This window comes from Physeter macrocephalus, chromosome 5 (genome assembly GCF_002837175.3).
Source record: "Physeter macrocephalus isolate SW-GA chromosome 5, ASM283717v5, whole genome shotgun sequence".
Lineage (NCBI taxonomy): Eukaryota > Metazoa > Chordata > Mammalia > Artiodactyla > Physeteridae > Physeter > Physeter macrocephalus.
Genome location: NC_041218.1, coordinates 18426140 through 18449029, shown reverse-complemented (window position 1 = coordinate 18449029; position 22890 = coordinate 18426140). Strand labels below are relative to the sequence as shown.

The following is a 22890-nucleotide window of genomic DNA, read 5'->3' as shown; positions in this document are numbered from 1 at the left end:
CCCACGAATAGCAAAATCTGAGGATGCTCAGGTCCCTTATATAAAATGGCGCAGTATTTGCATATAACCTATGCATATCCTTCAGAATCTCTGGATTACTTATAATACCTGTACAATGTAAATGCTATGTAAATAGTTGCCAGTGCACAGAAAATTCAAGATTTGCTTTTTGGAACTTCTTGGAATTTTTTTCCTACTATTTTTGATCCACAGTTGGTTGAATCCGCAGAACCCACGGATATGAAAGCCTGACTGTATACAATAAATTATCATTCTTATTTGCTTCTTTCTAGATACCAGATTTCCATTAATGCAATCTAAGATTACATGTTTTTCTGAAAATTATCCTAAAATATTGACACATTGGATTTACAAATACTCAAACCTATAAAGTTTTATTTTCATTGTGCCACTGCTAACTTACGTCTCCTCCATTCTCTACTTCTTCAATTTTGGTTTGATATTTTGGTCCAGTGTACTGAGCCTTATATTTATTCTTGTTAAACTAAGTCTTCTTAGATTCAGCCTTTCATGAACTTGATCTTGATTATGTCATATTGTTGTACCATATACACATGTGTATACCTTATACATATATACAATATATAAATACATATCTATACATATATCTGACCTCTTGTCAAAGCTTCAGCTTCTTTATCTGTATATGTCTTCACTTAAATGTCCCTTATAGCCAAATTCAAATTCATCTAATCCCACATTGAATGCTGTTCCTTCTGTACTCACTATAACTTTGGTAGCAGTACTATCTACATAACTACCCAAGCTAGAAACCTAATAGTTATCTTTTTTTCTTCTTTCACTTCCACCACTCATATCTAGATGGCCACTGAATCCAACTGATTTTACCACATACTCCCTTTTGTCTCTACCTTAACTACCATCATTCTTTTCAGTGCTTATTTATCAGAAGCACTTTAGATTTCTAAGTGGTCTCCTTGCCACCAATATTGTCATCCTAATTCCACCTCTCATACTACCATAAAAGCAATCTATCAAAAACAGAAATCTGATTAATGCCACTACCTAAAGCCTTTCAGTAATTCCCAGTTTTCTAACAGTGGTTGAAGTTGGCACAGTCCTGAGGCTTCAATTTGTTCTAGGCTTTCTGTTTTCAATTTTTTTTCAACTTTTCATTTTTAAATAATTTCAAGAATAGTACAAAGAGCTATATCTATCTACCTACCTAGCTGTATTTTCCCCCCAATCCATTTTTTGTAGACATAATGCTCCTTTATTCCTAAAGAGCTTCAGCGTATATTTTCCAAGAACAAGAACATTCTCTTACATTAAAATAAGGAAATTCAACTTTGATACAATACTACTTTGTATCATACTGTAGTTAAATTTTGCCAAATGTACCAATGATGTCCTTTAGGGCAAAACTTCTCCCTGACTGAGGCTCATGGATTGCATTTAATTGCCATATCCCTTTATTCTCTTTTAATTTGGAACATCTGCTCAGCCCTTCTTTGTCATTCACAGCACTGGCACTGTGAGGATTATGGGCCAGCAGTCTTATAGAATGTCTGGTTTTAAAATTTTAGAATTATCTGGGGAGTTTATGATAATCCCAGCTTTGAATTCTGGGTTGGCCTTTGTTGTCAACCCCCAAATCTGCATTTTTAATAAGGTGCCATAGATAATCCTGATGTTGATGATCTGCTCTTTTCGACTCACCACATTGGGAACTATAGTGAGAGTCGGTGGGAGGCCAAGCATTTGGGACCCAGCCCATCCAACCCTTATTCATCCTGAGTAGCTTTCATGTACGATTTTTCTTTCAATAATGGTCTGTTACTTTAAAAACAAAAAAAATTTTTTTTGACTACCACTAGCTGCATCAGAGAAGCCAAGTTCCCTAACATGGCGCACAAGACTTCCAGTGAACTGCCCTGACTGCCTCTCCAGTTTTACCTCTTGCCATTCTCTGCCTTTTCCTTTACACTTCAGCAATGATCTTCTTGTGGCCTCAAAATACATCAGTCTTCTCACCTCCTTGCCTTTGCTCATTCTGTCTTCTCTGCCTGAAACATCATTCTCCCTCTTCAACTAGATAAGCTACTCATCATTTAAGGAGTAGGTATCAAAGTGTAATAAGACTCATATACAGTTAATTACAATAAGAGTGAGACAGACTGAGTGATGGACTGACTGATAATGATATGCTCAAAATGTAATAAGACTTATATACAGTTCATTACAATAAGAGTGAGATACAGTGAGTGATAATGATATGCTCAAAATGTAATAAGACTCATATACAGTTCATTACAGTAAGAGTAAGATAGAACTGAGTGATAATGATGTGCTCAAAATGTAATAAGACTCATATACAGTTCATTACAATAAGAGTGCGATAGACTGAGTGATAATGATATGCACAAATTGCTCTGGTTGCTCAGAGAAGGGGATGTAATCCAGCCTGGAAATCTCAGGGAATGTTTTCCTGAAGGAACTGATCCTTAAATTATGATCATGATTATGATGGAGTCTTAAGTGATAAGTTAGGCATTTAGCAGCAAGAGGAGAGTCACTTCCTTGAATTCTTAAAAGATTAATGTCAATGGTTCTGTGATCTTATTTATATGAAAATTCTTTCCTTACTTGAGATGAACTATGTCTGGGACTGAAGATAAGGCATTCAGAGCCTTTTGACTCCTGATATCTCTCACCAATATTTATTCTCCCCTGTCTAAACAGAAGATAACACTATTCAATAGAAAAGACAGGTGCAACAGAGGACCTGAGGGACTCTGCTCTCTGTCATCCATCAGTATTTTAAAATAATCCCAGCAGAACAAATCTAAACATTATTTGATATATTTTCATTCTGAATATAGCTAAGTAAAATTTACTTCTTCTTGTCAATATTTCTTCATATCTGAGTTCATCTGGTATTTTAACCTTCCTGATATTATTCTCCTGTGGTTCAGTCACTCTCTTATAATCCTCCTTTGTTACATAACCTCCTTTCCATCTTTGTTCATGTTCTTTTAAAAATCTGATGTTTATCTGCTTCACAGAGGTCTCAATATACTAGTCAATGACTGTGCTAGATACTGGGCTACAGTGGAAAATAAAATATAGTCTGTTCTCAAGAAGCAGAGAGAGTGGCAAGTAAACAGACAGTAGAAATATAATGGGATAAATGCTACTTACTGTGCTATGATATTATACAGGAGTTGTTTGGGGATAAGGGAGTATCAGAGAAAGTTTCTCAGAAAAGGTAACTGTTACGGTTCCAGGCACCAAATAAATAAATAGTATTTTTTCTTTACCAAGTTTTGAATCTATTAAAAATTAAGACAAAAGAGTAGGACAAAATACTAGCAAACCGAATCCAGCAAGATATAAAAAGGATTATACACAGTGACCAAGTAGGATTTATCCCAGAAATGCAAGGTTGGTTTAACATATGAAAATTATCCACCTCCAAGAGTAATGAAAATAGAAACAAAAATAAACAAGTGGGGCTTCCCTGATGGCTCAGTGGTTGAGAGTCCGCCTGCCAATGCAGGGGACACGGGTTCGTGCCCCGGGCCAGGAAGATCCCACATGCCACAGAGCGGCTAGGTCCGGGAGCCATGGCCGCTGAGCCTGCGCATCCGGAGCCTGTGCTCCGCAACGGGAGAGGCCACAACAGAGAGAGGCCCGCGTACCGCCAAAAAAAAAAAAAAAAAAAACAAAACAAAAACACACAAGTGGAACCTAATTAAGCTTAAAAGCTTTTGCACAGCAAAGGAAACCATAAACAAAACAAAAAGAAAACCCACAGAATGAGAGAAAACATCTGCAAATGAAGCGACCAACAGGGATTAATCTCCAAAATATACAAACAGCTCATGCAGCTCAATATCAAACAAACAACCCAATCCAAAAATGGGCATAAGATCTAAACAGACATTTCTCCAAAGAAGACATACAGCCTGTGCTCCGCAACGGGAGAGGCCACAACAGAGAGAGGCCCGCGTACCGCCAAAAAAAAAAAAAAAAAAACAAAACAAAAACACACAAGTGGAACCTAATTAAGCTTAAAAGCTTTTGCACAGCAAAGGAAACCATAAACAAAACAAAAAGAAAACCCACAGAATGAGAGAAAACATCTGCAAATGAAGCGACCAACAGGGATTAATCTCCAAAATATACAAACAGCTCATGCAGCTCAATATCAAACAAACAACCCAATCCAAAAATGGGCATAAGATCTAAACAGACATTTCTCCAAAGAAGACATACAGATGGCCAAAAGGCAAATGAAAAGATACTCAACATCACTAATTATTAGAGAAATACAAATCAAAACTTACAATGAGGTATCACCTCACACCGGTTAGAATGGCCATCATCAAAAAAATCTGTAAACAATAAATGCTGGAGAGGGTGCTGAGAAAAGGGAACCCTCCTACACTGTTGGTGGGAATGTAAATTGGTACAGCCACTATGGAGAACAGTATGGAGGTTCCTTAAAAAAACTAAAAAAAGCTACCATATGATCCAGCAATTCCACTCCTGGGCATATATCCAGAGAAAACCATAATTTGAAAGGATACATGCACCACAATGTTCATTGCAGCACTACTTCAATAGCCAGGACATGGAAGCAACCTAAATGTCCATCAGCAGAGGAATGGAAAAAGAAGATGTGGTACATATATGCAATGGAATATTACTGAGCCATTACATTAAACAGAATGAAATAATGCCATTTGCAGTGACAAAGATGGACCTAGAGATTGTCATACTGAGTGAAGTAAGTCAGACAGAGAAAGACAAATATCATATGATATCACTTATACATGGAATCTTTAAAAATGGTATAAATGAACCTATTTACAAAACGGAAATAGGGTCACAGATGTAGAAAACAATCTTATGGTTACAAAGGGGGAAAGGTGGGGGAGAGGTATATCGGGAGATTGGGATTGACATACACACACTACTATATATAAAATAGATAACCAACAAGGACCTATTGTATAGCACAGGGAACTCTATTCAGTACTCTGTAATGACCTATATGAGAATAGAATCTAAAAAAAGAGTGGATATATCCATAACTGATTCACTTTTGCTGTACAGCAGAAACTAACACAACATTGTAAATCAACTATACTCCAATAAAAATTAATTTAAAAAGAAATAAAATTAAACAATGTAATACACATTAATTGAAAAAAACAAAATGCACATGATCATCTCAGTACATGCAGGAATGTTTGGCAAAATCCAACATCCTTTCATGATTTAAAAAAAAAAATACTCAACAAAGTAGGAGTAGATGGATGTTCCTCAACCTGATAAAGGCTATCTATAAAAATCCCACAGCTAATATCATAGTTGATGGTACAAGACAATGCTTTCCCCCTAAGATCAGGACCAAGACAGGGATGTCTACTCTCAATATTTCTATTTGACATAATGGAGGTTTAGGCAGGGCAGTTTGGAAAGAAGAATAAATACAATGCATCCAGACTAGAAAGAAGTAAAACTACCTCTATTTGCAGAACACATGATCTTGTATGTAGAAAATCCTAAGGAACATACATACACACACACACACAACCTACTAGAGCTAATAATCAGTTCAGCAAGGTTGCAAGATAGAAAATCAACATGCAAAACTCAGTTGTAATGGGTGAATTGTATGGTATGTGAATTAGATCTCAATAAATCTGTCGTAAAAATCAATTGTATTTCTATATACTAGCAATGAACACTCTGAAAATGAAATTAAGAAAACAATTCCATTTACAAAGCATCAAAAAGAATAAAATACTTAGAAATAAATTTAACAAAAACAGTGTAATACTTGTACACTGAAAAGTACAAAACACTGTTGAAATATATTAAAGAAGATTTAAATAAATGGAAAGATTCCCCCTCATTCAGGAATCAGAAGACTTGTTAAGACGGCAATACTCACCAAATTGCTATACAGATTCAATGCAATCCTATCAAAATCTCTGCCGCAACAGAAATTACAAGCTAAACCTAAAATGCATAGGAAATGTAAAGGATGAGAATAACCAAGACAATTTTGAAAAAGAAGAACAAAGTTCAAAGAGTCATACTTTCCAATTTCAAAACTTACCACCAAGCTGCAGTAATCATAACAGTGTGGTACTGGCATAATGGTAGATATAGAGATCAATGAAATAGAATTGAGAATACAGAAATGAACCCTTATATTTATTGTCAATTAAGTTTCAACAAAGGTGCCAAGACAATTCAATGAAGAAAAAAATAGCCTTTACAACAAATGGTACTGATACAACTAGATATTCACATGCAAAAGAATAAAGTTGGACTCATTCCTTACACCAATTCATTAATTCAAAATGGGTGACAGACCTAAATGTAAGACCTGAAACTACTCTTAGAAGAAAAGATAGACATACAATGTAATCATAGTAAGGGGACTGCTCGCTTTAAGCTCCAACATGTAAAGGGCTGGATTTGGAGAGTAGACCTTTGTTAGGGAGAACGTTCTGGACAGTCTGCAAGGCTTACTCTTCCTCCCCCTGCCAGAGCCAGCCCCTTCTAGCCTTCTTGTCTCATTGAAGGGTAGGGGGAAGAAAAGCTAAGAAATGCTTATTAAGGTCACAGCCCAGGGACACAGACCCACTAAAATGCTAAGATTTAATACGATTATAGGATGTTCCCTTTCCCCATAACTTACCACCACACCAACATGACTCCAGTATAAGAACAATGGTTTACAGCTAAAAGAGCTGCAAGCCAGACACATATTCTGTCTGACAAGTGGTGCTTAGGGAACCCCAAAGACAAAGGATAGACAAAAACAAGGCTATTATAGGAATTCCTATAATGTATACACACACACACACATACCTAGCACATCATATTCAAACTTCAGAAAACCAAAGACAAAGACAAAACTCTTTGAATTTATCTTTCTCTGTCTGACTTACTTCACCTAGCCTAATGCTCTCAAGGTCCTGTTGTCCCAAATGGCAGGATTTCCTTCTTTCTCATGGCTGAATAATATTCCATTGTGTGTGTGTATGTGTGCGGGTGCGGGTGTGTATACACACACCCGCACACATACACACACCGTATCTTCTTTATCCATACGACCACTGACTGACCCTTATGTTGTTTCTGTGTCTTGGCTATTGTAAATAATGCTCCAATAAACATGGACAGACACCTCTTCAAGATCTTTTTTTTTTTTTTTTTCATTTCTTTGGATATATCCCCAGAAGTGGAATTGCTGGATCATAGTGTAGTTCTATTTTTAATTTTTTGAGCAACCTTCATAGACACATACAACTAGTTAGGGAGATATATAACCAAAACAGAGCATAGTGTACAATTTAGAGAAAAGAATTTTGGAATTGATCGTCATGAAGGAGACTAAATCTCACAAGTCCAGATGAGAGAAGCAAGAAGTACTTCTAAATCAACTGAAAGTTTTTTCACCTCTCAAAAAGACACCAATGCTCAGTCAAAAATAATAGCTGGTGGATTCGCTTGGGCATATGACATGAATGAACACTGATTATAAGATAATTCCCTTGATTGCTTGATGAAACTGAGTAAAATTACATTTCCTAATTCAGAATTTGCCACTAAAATGCCCTGTGGGTTAACCAAAGGGGAAATTTTGATGACAGATGTGTTGGACTCTTATAGTGTAAAGCTCATTTTGTCAGATCTTACCAACAATAATGTTTTCTACAGTTATCACATGATACATTGAATAAAAAAGAAAAAACATTTCCTCTGGCTATTAGGTACTTTAATTTGAAAAATGGGGTTTCAAAGAATCTTGATTTCTATGAAGATTTTAATGAAACCACAGAAAACATCAAACCAAATATTGTCAATATGTTGTCCAAAGACAAACTAGACTTTGCTCATCTATCTGCATGGTTGGCTGACAATGAAAATATAAAATATATATTTTTGCAAATTTCATTTGTCTTTCAACTTCTTACCAAAGAAAATAAAAAGATCTGATATCTTAAATGTCTTGCACACCTTGTATTTAAAAAAGAGTGTAATTTGCTATCCTGTGATAATGAGGCTTTCATAATGAAATTTTTTGGTCACGTTTTAGTTTCCTCAAAACATGCAGAAGCACTTAATGAGATTTTCGACTTTACAGAAATGAAAGAGGGCAGTTTCCTTAGACCTGTGCCAACAAGGTGGCTATCATTGTTGCCAGCCATAGCAAAGACATTAAAATGTTGGTCTGCCATTAAATCACATTTTCAACATATGCGACAAGAAGAATGGCCTTCTCTAATTTGCAAATAGTTTGAAGATGGGAATAGAGGAAAGGGCTACAGTAAAACAATTTATATGCTGTTTCTCTAATTCTGTTTGATGATCTTTGAAGAGGTCATAGAGAGCATAGAAAAGAATGAACTAACTGCACCTCAGTTGTTTGACATTATGTGTAGGTTATGACAAAAACTCATAGTGAAAAAAAATGACATTTAGGGGGAAATAAGACTGACTCAGAAGTCAAAAATATGTCACCAGAAAGGGCAGCCAAGTTAAACAGCACTAAAAACTGTAATTTATTTGAAATCCACCTTCAGTTTAAGTTCGAATTACCTCTGTGCTTTAAAAACCTATTCCCTGAGAAAGAAAAGTTTAACTTGCAGTGATATCCAGTGTGCTTCAGAGTTTCTAAAAACAGTGGACATTTTAGACATGGTGAACACTACATGATGAATTTAAGGATACAAAGGGCCAAATGCCCAAAAGCCAGCCCACTAAATTAAGCCTGTAGATACAAAGTGGATGGACATTTTTGTAAAGCTGGAAACTAATTCCTTACAAGTCTAGAAACCTGCTATTACTAATAAGTAAGGTCATATTCCATGCTCAAATTCCTTTGTTGACAGGATATCTAACTTGCTGTCATTGCATTGGCCTGCCACCAGGGGTCAGTGTAATGTGGGGCTTCATAAGAGCAGACCTCAGAGGCCTTGACTTTGAATGTATTCAGTCTTACCACTACATAAAAGAAAAGAAGGATATCCTGAAGGCTGCAGGCAGTTCAGAGAAGTATTATTGGAAGAGGACACACAAAGAGCAAAAATATCCTACTTTATCATGGGACATAAAGAAACGTCAATTTTTATTAATTATAAGTAATATCAGTTTAATTAGCCCCATTGTATTTACATTCAACTTTTTAAAGGTCTTATATTTATGTATCTTAAGAAGACATAGGGGCTTCCCTGGTGGCGCAGTGGTTGCGCGTCCGCCTACCGATGCAGGGGAACCGGGTTCGCGCCCCGGTCCGGGAGGATCCCATATGCCGCGGAGTGGCTGGGAAAAAAAAAAAAAAAAAAAAAAAAAAAAAAAAAAAAAAAAAAAAGAAGACATAATATGGCCTATAAAATGTAAATATCCTATAAAGAGTTAAAATCTGTATTAGAGGAAAAATCTATTTAAATGTTCTATTATTCTTACACATACTATTTGTTTAATTGGTTCCACTATTAATAACTACTAATTGCCACTGTTAACTAGCCCTACTGTTTTTCTTAAATAATGGCATTTATATAACAAAAAAGCAAATAATACAGAATAATATATAATTTTAAATAAGTGCATAATTTATATTTTATGTTAAAATAATCATGTGTGTATAAGTATTTATTACATATTGTACTAACTTTTTGGTCTGGTGTAGCTGTGTCTTGAGTTGGCACTCTAAAAGTTAGTCACCCTACTACACAGGTAGATGGCCTTCATAGAGCCTGACATGCAGAATTCAGTTCTGAAATGCTTGATAATTATTGGACAGGTAGTTCTACTGTTTGCTCTTCTCTTGAAACAGTTTCATTTAAAAGCTTCCAGAGGAAGTATGCACTGATATATTTCATATGTCTGAATGAAATAATGTCAGATTAATTGAAGATAAAGTCAAGCTAGCCATTAAATATATGAATGAGGTAACGGTGAAGAAAGTAAAAAAATTGTTCTGTTAACCTTAAAACCTAAGTTCAGAAATTTTATGGTATATTCCCTTTTTAAGCAAAAATACCTGGACAAGCCACTTCTTGGCTTCTAAAAAGATATTTGAGGTGGGAGAAGTACACTTGATTTCTTCTACCAGGTTACCTTAACTCCCTTTCCTCTGTCTTATAAGATTTTTATTTTGAATTAAAGTAACAGCTAAAAGTGACGTTTTAATAACAATTGCTAATTGTCTCCTTAGAGTCTACATAGTGTCTGTGGCTAGGTCAGTTTTATACATAGGAGTGCACATATGATGCATTTTGAATGGTTCTGAGATTTCAGTATCCCTGAAGTATCCCTAATGGGTGCCTTAACATCTGCAGTTAGACATTTATTTCTAAGCAATTATCATTGCTTTATCTGAGTTTCTCTTTTTAAATAGAAATACTTCTGGCATAAGATAGTTACTTAGAATGAATACTATCAAATGTTTTACTATCTGTAATAGCAATTGAAGCACTGGTCACGTAGGGATTATACTAGTACCTAAAAATTGGAAAAGGAACAGAAAAGGAAGTCAGGGATAACATAGATAAACTTTGTAGTTTTGTCTAAACCGGTAATTATTATACCACTAGCCCCCCTGGCAAGTTTCCCTATCTCTAGCAATAATGATATGAACAACCACCTGAACAGTGGATTTGTAAGTATTTGAGAATAGACTCAATTTGCACAACAGAGGAAATATGGTATGCCTGGTCTCCCTTCCTTGGCCTCTTTTCTAAGAACTTGGTTTCTGCTCAATAATGGGTTCTGTTGAAATATGTAGGCTGTCTTGCCCCCCAAACCTAGAAAATTAGGTTAAGAAACCATCTTTGGCCATACCTGTACTTGGATCTAGAATTGATTAATTTAAACTAAGACTTAACTTTTAAAAATATATTACTTAACGTATCTATGGAAAGAAATGAAATAATATATCAACATAAGAGAAGGTAATAGAAAAAGTACTGGAGTTAGAAGATATGTATTCTAGACCTGCCCCTCCTTCTTATTAGTTATGTTATCTTGAGCAAATAGTTTAACCTCTCTGATCCCCTAACATTCCCTTACATTCCCTCTCTGATGTAAGATGGGGATAACACTGGCCATCCTGCCTGTATCACAGGACTGGTGAGAGCCCCAAGTAAGATAATATCTGTAACAATACTTTGCATACTGTGAGATGTAAAATACAGATATAACATGGCATTACATTACTCTTGATTAGACAGTTCATTGTTGACATTGAAACCAGAGTACCCAATTTCTTTCAGCTCCCAAACTATGATTCAGAGGCTTAGCAAAGACCCACAAAGATATTTTTTAGAAACCTGTGAGAGGCCAGTCCAGGAAACAATTAGCCCAGAATCAGTGATTTGTATTGAAACTGTGTCAAAGTGACACCCTTGAAGTGTCCTATGAGCAGACAAACTCCCATTTGGACTGAGAAGACAAGGATACCAACAGAAGGTTTTTCTTTTTTGTTGTTGTTTAGGATTTTAATATTATATACAAAGGTGGCTTTCACTGTATCATCATGAATACTGATAAATCCTATGAAATTTGGATTATGGGAACTTTTTATAAACAGAGGATAGACAGCCATTTTATTCCTGACTCTGTATTTATCTTATTTAATTTCTATATAAGTTGAATACAGAAGAAAATTGTTTGTTTAATATAGCCTTGAAAAATCAATTTAATTTCCTTATTCCCATCTCCTCCTTGTTATTGATGCCCTTTCCATATCATAGAATAAAAACGTAATGAGCTGATACACACAACATGGATGAATCTCAAAATCACTGTGCTGAGAAAAAGAAGCCAGACACAGAAAAGTAAATACTATATGAAATCACATTTATATGAAATCCAAGCTAATCTATAGAGACAAAAAGTAGATAAAGGTTTCCTAGAGTAGGAAGGGACAGAGTAGGGAGGAAGGAAAGAATGGACTAAAGGAGCATCAGGAATCTTTTAGGGATGATTTTTTCTAGATCTTGTTTATGGTAATGGTTTCACAGGTATTAGGTTTTATTTGGGATCTTGATCAGAGAAATTTCAGTAGAATGATAGAGGTACAAGTCTAATTAAAGTGTATTTTAAAATAGGAGAGAAATTGGAGACAGGTAGTATTTATAGAATTTTGCTGCAACAGGGAGATTTGTTTTTCAGTTTTCCCCACTGCTGCCACCACACTGCTTAATTTAAAATTTGTTTCTCATCTTTCCCATCTTCCCTGAGCTGAGATTCTCATGGCTTTTTTATTATATTATCTTTAAACACGTCCTGATGAATTTTGATGACATATGAATAAAAATTCTACAATCTTCTTTTTTACTGAAGTAAATCATTTCAGAGAGAGTTATCTTTTCTTATTTTTTGCTGTTTTCCCTTTCTTTATAATATATACATTTAGGGCTATAAATTTTCCTTCACCTCCTCACCTGTATAATTCTCCACCTACTACAATCTAGCTTCTCATCATAACAATGAAATTATTTCCAAAGTCATCAGCTCTTATCATACTTGACTTCTCTACTGTTGGTTAATTCCAGAGCCTTAAAACTCTCCCTTCATTCACTGAGCAATTCCAACAGACCTATCTGTGGAACTTCTCTCTCTTTTAGTCCTGTTTCTCTGCCCATTCATGTTTGGTGTCCTACATGGGCTTCACTTCCTCTGCCTGAATTTTAAGTGGGCTATTCCCCAGTATTCCATCCTTTGGTCTCTCCTCTTCTCACCATATCCTTTATTTCTGAGCGCTCTCATCTATACCTGTAGCTTCAACAAACAACTGCTGATCACGATCATATTTTTTTAAATCATCAATATAGGCATCTCTTCTGAATTCCATACTGTGCCTACTGGAATTATCCTCCTGTTTTTCCTCACAGATACTTCTAATACAACTTGCCCACTGCAGATCTCGTTCTCCTGCTGCATTCCGTTTCTCAGTCAATAATACTGCCGTCCTCCTGTTATCTAAATAATAGCCCAAGGCATATCCTAATCTTCTACATCTCTTTGGTATCCAACAATGAGAAGCTCTATCAATCTGCCCTCAAAGATTCTCTTGACTCTGCATTTCTTCATCATACCGCTGCTCCTTTAGTTCAGACTCCCCTTCTGCCTCCCTTGAATTACTGCATTAGCCTCCTAACTTGTCTCTCTGCCTCAACTCTCACTTTTCTTCAACCTCTCATCCTCCTGGTTGCCAGTGTGATCTTTCAAAAATGCACATCTAATTATATCACTTCCATGTATAAAGTTTTCAATGGCCTCCTAACAATTCCATTTTTAAAACATTAAGCATCTACCAGTCACAAATTATTCCTGTCTCAGGAAATCTCCCAAAAGTACTATTATTACAAGATCTCTAGTTTTGAACCACTTATTCACACCTACCTGATTTCTAGTCATTCTAAACCATACTTGGGATTTCCTGAATGTGCCATGTTAGACCCACTATCTAGATTACTACCCTTTTTTTTTTTTTTTTTTTTTACTTAGCTGACATAACTATGCGTCAAGACTCAGATTAATTAGGAATTAGGAATATTTCCTTTTCCAGCTCTAAGTATGGCTAGAATTCCCTCTTCAGCAGTCCTTTAGTAAGTACCTTGCCTTATCTCTATAGATAAATATTCTAATTGATGCTTTACTTCTCTCTCTCTAGTCCCAACTGTTGGCATATTAAAGGCAAGGACTATATTTTTCATACCTATTTACCAAACCAAACATAATGCTGGACACATAGTAATGATTCAGTGAGTATTTGTTGAATGGCCTAGGAATGGCTTCTCAAGAGACTGTAGGTAAACTCAGTTTATTTGCCAGCACTGCCAGATATTGTAATCATACATACCCTCAATCATTGTCTTTCAAGTCTAGCTTAATTCAGTGAGTGCTTTAGTCATGTTTCCTTTCTTTTTAGTAATGGATTATTCCTTTTTTAAAAGCATTATTGTGGATATTTCAAGCATAAACAAAAGTAGAATAGAATAATGAACCACTGGTGCCCGTCACCCACCCTTAATAGTTATCAGCATCCTGCTATTCTTGTTTCATCTATATTCCCACTGCTTTTTTTTTTTTTTTGCTAAAGTAGTTAAAGCAAAGTCAGCAAATCATATTGTTTTGCCCATAAATAGTTCAGTGTATATCTCTAACTAGATAAACAAAGCATAATGTATTTCTTGCTTTTATTCTAAGTGTATTCTACTTTTTCTTATGCTGTCTACATATCAATTTAGGCATCATAATTATAAGTAACACTGCTACATCCTTTAAAATGTCTACCTATTTTCCTTCAGGCTTTGCTTAGGGTTCTTTTTTCCCCCCCTCTCTGCCTCTGTATATTGAATATTTTTTAATTGTGTTAAAATACACATAACATAAAATTTACCATCTTAACTATTTTTAAGCGTCAAGTTCAGCAGTGTTAAGTACATTCACACTGTTGTGCACACAATCTCCAGAACTCTTTTTGTCTTGCAAAACTGAAATGCCATACCCATTAAACAACAACTGCCCATTCCTCCCTCCTCCCAGCCCCTGGCAACTATCCTACTTTGACTGACTATTCTTGGGATCCCATATAAGTGGAATCAAATATTTGGAAGACAAATACAGTGTTTGTCTTTTTGTGACTAGCTTATTTCACTTAGCATAATGTCCTCAAGGTTCATCTATGTTGTAGCAGGTGTCAGAATCTCCTTCCTTTTTAAGGCTGAATGACACTCCATTGTATATATACCACATTTTGCTTATCCATTCATCCATCGATGGGCACTTGGGTTGCTTCCACCTTTTGGTTATTGTGAATAATGCTACTATGAACATGGATGTACAAATAACTCTTCAAGACGCTGCTATCAGTTTTTTGGGGACTATACCCAGAAGTGGAATTGCTGGATCATATGTTAATTCTATTTTCAATTTTTTAAGGAACCACCATACTGTTCTCCATATTGACTACACCACTTTATATTCCAACCAACACTGCACAAGGGTTTTAATCTCCCCACATCCTTGCCTACACTTATTATTTTCTGTTTTTTGACAATAGCCATCCAAATGGGTATGGGGTGGAATAAACACTTTTTAAATGAACTTTATTTTTTAAAACAGTTTTCTACACATTTTAATGTTATTATACTCTTATTATCACAATTAACAAAATAAACAATAATTCCTTCATATCATCTAATAAAGAAGGAATTTCTAACATGCTCTTACCATAGTTTTCACTATATCTCCATCCTTCTGTTTCCTCAAACAGAAGCTTTAGAGCCACCACTGATTTCACTCTTCTTTTCTCACCCCACATCTAATTCATTAGAAAATCCCAAAATATATTCAGGATACTTCCCTCCCCACCCCCTCACTTCTCACCCTTCTGGCAACTGCCACCACCCTGGTCCAAGCTACCATCCTCTCTCCTAAATTATTTCAGTAGCCTTCTAAGAGATCTCCCTGTCTGTTTACCATTACCCCTGTTCAATCTGTTCTCAACTCATCAACCAGCATGATCCTCTTAGAGCAAATCTCAGATGTGACACTCCTCAAAGCCTTCCAGTGGCTCCCTATTTCACACTCAGTAAAAATCAAAGTCCTTACAATGGCCTGTGAGGCCTTATGTGAACTAAGTCCAAGTTACCTATCTGAGCTCATATTACCTTATATCTTTCCCTTTGTTCATTCTGCTTTAGTCACTTGTCCCATCTTGGTGTTCCTTGAACACACTAACCTGCTCCTAGCTCAGGGCCTTTGCACTTACTATTCCCCTTGCCTAGAACACTCTTCCCTCTGATAACTGCTTGACTCATTCCCTAACTCCTTCCTTTGATGTGGAAGCTTCGCAGGAAGGCCTTCTCTGAACACCTTTTTAAGAACAGAAATCAGCCCCTCCCCCAAGAATTCTCTATTCCCCTTCCCAGCTTTATTTTCTCCCGTAAATGTTTTATTATCTGACATAGATATCTTACTTGTTTGCTTATTTTCTGCCTCATAATTAAAGTATAAGCTTCAGATGGATAAGAATTTTTAGACAGAATGTTTGGCAGATAATGCTCAATATGTAATTGCTTAATCAATTCAGTTTATATATCTATACATATTTTTATGGTTGCTCCCCAGATCTGCAGTACAACTTAAAAAGCAATATGAAAGAATGTCCATCTTTCCAAAGCAAGAAGCCTGGAGTAAACTGGACAGATGATGAAAAAAGAATCTACAGGGATAAAAAAAAAAAATAGCTGAAACTCAAGAAATATAGCAGTATTTGCTCCCCATCATGAAAATCACTAAAAATGTGCAAACTACTCAGAGAAAACAGATACTCAATCCAAGAACCAACTTTCAAATCCAACATAAGTAAGTCAATACAATTTTGTCATTCTTAGCTATTTAATACATACACTCTCTTATAAGGAAACAAGGCTTATTAAATTCATTATCCTAAGAAACAAACATAGGCTTTTAAAAATACTGGCAGCTACACCATGTTTGACAAAGGGAGAAAGGCCCAAAGCCTTAAGAAAACATTGGATATGTGAAGGAGTAGGTTTTCAGGCCTTATTTGATTGTTTGTTTACATGAAACCACTCATTAATTTGGATCTATGAATAAAGTATGCATTAATAAAGTATGACCACAGCCTGACTTGAAATTTCTTAGGTGTGTTTAAACCTTATAATCCTAGGGGGCAACCGGAATTAGAAATAATTAACCGGAGCTACTTCAGCTTATTGATATTCAGAGGAAAGCAGGAAGGATAAGACCAGATTTCTTTTCAAGATTATAAAAGAGAACCATCACTAAGGCCAAAAGGAAACTCATATAAATAAAAGTAAGACAATGACAAGCTGAAAACGATAAATATAATACTAATATTATCAACAAATTTTGATAAAGTATTTCTATGTGCTACACACTATTCTGTGTTTACACACACAAACACATTTTACATTCTACACATAAGGAAATTGAGGTACAAAGAGGTTAAGCAATTTGTTCAAGGTCACACAGCCAATAGGTAGAAATTGGATTCAACCCTAACTAGACATTTTGACTGCAGAGTCCTTCATCAGTATGCTTTGACATTTCTCTTCATAATATAAATGAAAAACAGAGGACCAATATACTTAATATTCAAAGACTGCCTACATATCAATGATAAAATTATAAATATTTTAATAGGAAAATGGGCAAAGGCTATGAACCAGAAATTCACAAAAGGAAAGAAAAAAAAATGGCCAATGATCATTTTAAAATGTTCCATCTCACTTAAATCCAAGGAGTGAAAATTAAAACAATAATGAAATTCTCTTCATTTTTGTCTATCAATGGAGGAATTCATTCACTGATTGTTGGAATATAAATGGGTACAATTTCTGGAAGGCAATCCAACAATATATGAAAAATCCTTAATATCTACATTCGTTTTGACTAAGAAATTCCACTTTTAGAAACTGATCCTAAGGAAAAAAACCTAGGAAAGGGCTAGAAGATTTCTGTAGTGATGTTCATTTCAGTATTGCTTATAAGAGCCAAAGAAAAAGAAAAATGAATCTAAATGTCCAACAATAGAAGATTGCTTAAACAGATTATAGTACATCCATAAAGTGAAAGATTATGTAACTATTAAATATATCAGTGTATATTTTAAAATGAAATGATGTTCACAATATATAAGGGAATAAAAGCTGCAGACCAGTTTGATTTGGTATGGTTGCATTTATAGATTATGTATATATATTTAATGTGTGCATACTGTACATACTGAAACACATATATACCTAGAAAAAACTTTGGAAGCACATATTCTCAACAGTGATTATCGTAACCATTGAAAAAGTATTGGCAGAGTATGATACTCCTCTTCCTGATTTTTTTCTAAATTTTTATTAATGCCTATTTCTTTGCTGTATAATCATCAGAGTCAATAAAAACTACAAAAATAGGCAATTGGTGGCAGTTTCTAGTGGGATGGGGTAGCTATCATGCTGGAGAAGGCAGTGCCTGAAAGAAATTGAATCTAATAGGTCAGCTAATATGAGAGAAGCAAACAGTACAGGCAAACAAGGGATCAAGTATGATAATATCAGCAAAATCAAAAATCAGAAAATTACTAACAAAATACAATGAACCTAGGCAAAGAAACTGAGAAGTTGAGAATCTGGATATAAGCAAGGGATCTGAGAGGTGACAATTTGGCCATCGATTGATTTTTAGGCATTATCTTCACAAGAGATTCTTTATATACTTTGAACCTAGACATGTACTCATTGTGGTCTGGCCGGAACCTGAAGGTGTAAATAAATGGTAGTCTTTATTAATTAAGAACTCTTTGGTTACATGTAACAAAATAATTCAAGCTCGCTTAATCAAAAAGCATAACATAGGGTAGGGGGGAAGAATTGTAAGAAAATATAAGGCTATTCATAGAAATAAGGGAGAGAATGAATTCAGGCAGGATTCAGGAAAGGCCTGGAACTGGGAACGGAAAGCTATCCATCTTCAGTCTCTGCTTTACTCTCTCTGCAGAAAAGTCTTCACACCCCTGACTCACAAATTTGTACCCTACAGCAGTTTCACTTAAAAGACTGACTCACTATCTGTCATTCTCAATTCTAAATTATAGGAAAGATAATCTGATTGGCAACTATTCCAGTGGGTAGAGGTCAAATAGTTACAAACATGGCTCACTGAAGCCCTACCCATGTGGATCTAGAGGCAGTTCCCAGGAAGGGAAAATTTTGCCTGGGCTGGACACTTTGCAGAAGTATCTAATATAGGTATAGGTGGAAATAAGAAAAATTAGGAAAGCTGAAAGCAAAACCATTCTTAACAGATGATCTCACTACATATTTAACATCATCAAAATTGATATTTTTGCTCTTACAACTTATTTCCTTATGGCTGCCTTTTCTCTGTTTTCTATATCCTTTACCTGACTGGCTCAACACACTGACATACTATTACATGATTACAGGGTAGAGTAAGAATAAGCAAAGAATGAAAAGATCACACCTTTGCTAAACCATTTTAGGCATCAATCCAAGTTTCGACTAAGGAAAGACTACTTATTGAAACAGGCTGCAGAATTATCACGCTTAAGGATATAAAATCTGAATATAAGACTGGAACTTAAACTGTTTTGTTCTTATGTGAAAATTAATAGGGTATATAGGTGGATTACTAATCAATAGCATATTGGCAAAATGATTTACATCTCTTAAATGTATCTCTGATCAAACATTGGTCAGAGGTCAAACACGGAGGAATAAATCTCGTGTTTGGTATTCCATCTGGCATCTGGGAATGATGAAAATTCTTGGAAAGATTATGCAAATCAAAATAAAATTGGAGGGCTTCCCTGGTGGCACAGTGGTTGAGGGTCCGCCTGCCGATGCAGGGGACACAGGTTCGTGCCCCAGCCTGGGAAGATTCCACATGCCGTGGAGCGGTTAGGCCCGTGAGCCATAGCTGCTGAGCCTGCGCGTCCAGAGCCTGTGCTCCATAACGGGAGAGGCCGCGGCAGTGAGAGGCCCGCGTACTGGAAAAAAAAAAAAAATCAAACTGGAAAGATTTTTCACTTCCACAGACACCACAGAAATACAAAGCATCCTAAGAGACTAGGGCTTCCCTGGTGGCACAGTGGTTGAGGGTCCGCCTGCCGATGCAGGGGACACAGGTTCGTGCCCCAGCCTGGGAAGATTCCACATGCCGTGGAGCGGTTAGGCCCGTGAGCCATAGCCGCTGAGCCTGCGCGTCCAGAGCCTGTGCTCCATAACGGGAGAGGCCACGGCAGTGAGAGGCCCGCGTACTGGAAAAAAAAAAAAAATCAAATTGGAAAGATTTTTCACTTCCAGGAAGATGAAGTAAATGTATTTTCCCTATTCTTTCACTAAAAACAATTAAAGACCCTAGACATTACATATAAAACAAACATAAGCTAACTTTGAAAGGTGGAGAAAAGAAGGTAGACTAGCTAGGGACCTCAAAGCCAAAGAATGATACACAGTGGTGAGTGGCCTGGGTTTTCTTTTTGCCTCATATATCCAAGAAATGGAGCTGAAGAAGCCACCAACATAGAAACATCAATGGACACAGACCAAGAAAAAAAGACAAAAAGACAATAAAAGCCTACACTATATGACCAGAAGACCTACCAGGAAAAGGATGACCTACCAAAATACAAAATATTTAGATAAAAACTGCACTACTCCAGCCAAACACTACAGATAAACAGTGGCTCCACTCCCACCCACATAAGCAGAAGCAGAGTGAGGGGTCTAGACTTCCACTCTTATAAGGTTATAATGAGGCCTCTCAACCCCCCTTGTAGGTAGTGTCAAAGAAGGCCAAGTACCAAGTCAGGACTTTCATCCCCACTGGCCTGTAAAGACCCCCGCCCCAGGGTGTCATTGGACACCATGTGGGGAGCCTAGACTTCCACACCCACTGGACAAAAATGAGTTGTCTTTCCCCCTCCCCACTATGGTGGTGTCAGAGTAGATCTAGTGGAGAGTCAGAACTTTTACCAAAGCCCAGCAGTAAATGATACTGATACTATGATACCACAGTATCAGTAGAGGCTACATGGGGAGATGAAACTCCCACACCTGTCCAGCAGGAATGAGAAGCTCCTCCCCTCTGGTGTCAGTGGAGTCCAAGTGGGGAACCTGGGCTTCTGCTTCCATCTGTCAGTAATGAGGTCTCACCCTGCTACAGCAGAGTTACAAAAAGTCAGCTAAAACAGAAGGTTTAAATAAGATCCAGAGTCTCATAACATAATATGAGAATGTCCATGTTTTAATCAGAAATAAATCATCATACCAAGAACCAGGAAGATTAAAATTGATTAGAAAAAATAATCAGTAAATGCAAACAATGAGATGACAGTGACAACAGAATTTTCTGAAAAAGATTTTTACAACAGTCATGATACAAAAATGCTTTAACAAACACGAACACACTTGAAACAAATGAAAGAAAATATAAAGCCTCAGTGGGGGAAAAAAAAAGTGTGGGTGGGTAGACGGAGAAGGAAAGAAAGAAATAGAAGGTAATAAGAACCAAAGGGAAATTTTTGAATGGAAAAACACATAACTGAAATTAAAAGCTCAGTGGCTGAACTCAACAGCACAATTGAGGGGACAGAGGAAAGAATCTATGAACTGGAAGAGACAGAACTACAGAAATAACCCAACCTGAATATCAGAGAGAAAACAGACTGGAAATAAAATGAACAGAGCCTCAGAGACCTGTGGGACTATCAGACAAGATCTAACATTTATATTATCAGAGTCCCAGGAAGAGAGGAGAAAACAGCAAGGCTGAGAAGGTACTCAAAGGTACTCCAAGTTTGGCAAGAGACATAAACCTACAGATCAAAAAAGCTGAGCAAACCACTAACAGGATAAACCCAAATAAATCCATGCCAAGATATACCAAAAAAAAAATTTTTTTTTTTTGGCTGTGTTCGTCTTTGTTGCTGTGTACATGCTTTCTCTAGTTGTGGCGAGCGGGGGCTACTCTTTGTTGCTGTGCACGGGCTTCTCTTGTTGCACAGCACAGGCTCTAGGCATGCGGGCTTCAGTAGTTGCAGCAACTGGGCTCAGCAGTTGTGGCTCATGGGCTCTAGAGCGCAGGCTCAGCAGCTGTGGTGCACGGGTTTAGCTGCTCCGCGGCACGTGGGATCTTCCCGGACCAGGGATTGAACCCATGTCCCCTGCATTGGCAGGCAGATTCGTACCCACTGCACCACCAGGGAAGTCCCAATACACCAAAATTTAACTTCTGAAAACTAAAGAAAAAGAAAAACTCTTGGAGCAGCCAGAGAAAAATGACACCTTATTTATAGGGGAAAACAATTTGAATTACAGTAGATTTCTCATCAGAAACTACGGAGGCTATGGAACTTCCCTGGTGGTCCAGTAGTTAAGACTCCATGCTCCCAATGCAAAGGGCCCAGGTTCAATCCCTGGTCAGGGAACTAGATCCCACATGCATGCCACAACTTAAGAGTTCACATGCTGCAACTAAGAGTCTGCATGCTGCAATGAAGATCCTGCACACAGCAACAAAGATCCCACATGCCACAACTAAGACCTGGCGCAGCCAAACACATAAATATATTTTTTTTAAAAACTATGGAGGCTAGAAGAAGTGGCATGATGTTTTCAATTATTTAAAGAAAGGAACTGTCAACCCATAATCCTATACCCAGCAAAAATAAAGGAGAACTCAAGAATTGTTGAGATGAAGGAAAGCTAACAGAATTTTTCACTAAAAGACCTATACTAAAAGAATGGCTAATGGAATTTTTCTCAACAGATAGAAAATAATTAAAGGAGGAACATCAGGAAATAAATAACATACTGAGCAAATGTACGGGTAAATATAATGGGATTTCCTTCTCTTCTTGAGTTTTGTAAAATATTTTGATGGTTGAAGCAAAAATTATAGCATTGATATGGTTCTAAATGTATGTAAAGGAAATATTTAATAAAAATATAAATATTAGAAGGTAAAGGGAGATAAAGGGAGGTAAGATATCTACACTCCACTCAAACTGGTAAAATTACACCATGAGATATAAGTTATTCATATGTAATGTGATATTTAGAGTAACCACTCAAAAACCTATTCAAAAAGATACACTCAAAAACACTATAGAGGGGGCTTCCCTGGTGGCGCAGTGGTTGGGAGTCCGCCTGCCGATGCGGGGCACATGGGTTCGTGCCCCGGTCCGGGAGGATCCCACATGCCGCGGGGCGGCTGGGCCCCGTGAGCCATGGCCGCTGGGCCTGCACGTCCGGAGCCTGTGCTCCGCAATGGGAGGGGCCGCAGCAGTGAGAGGCCCGCGTA

The 22890-nt window shown here is 36.8% G+C and overlaps 1 protein-coding gene and 1 long non-coding RNA gene across 3 annotated transcripts in view; one reads left to right on the top strand and one right to left on the bottom strand.

Annotated features, from left to right (window-relative positions):
- The window catches only part of LOC114486273 (uncharacterized), a 70220-nt gene that overhangs the window by 19339 nt on the left and 27991 nt on the right, over positions 1-22890 (bottom strand). The window lies entirely within an intron of this gene.
- LOC102984446 (cytosolic carboxypeptidase 3) overlaps positions 1-22890 on the top strand; it is a 96095-nt gene that overhangs the window by 54119 nt on the left and 19086 nt on the right. The window contains 2 exon segments of the mRNA XM_024128182.3: positions 16153-16259; positions 16262-16389. Coding sequence (XP_023983950.1) covers positions 16153-16259; positions 16262-16389 — 235 coding nt within the window.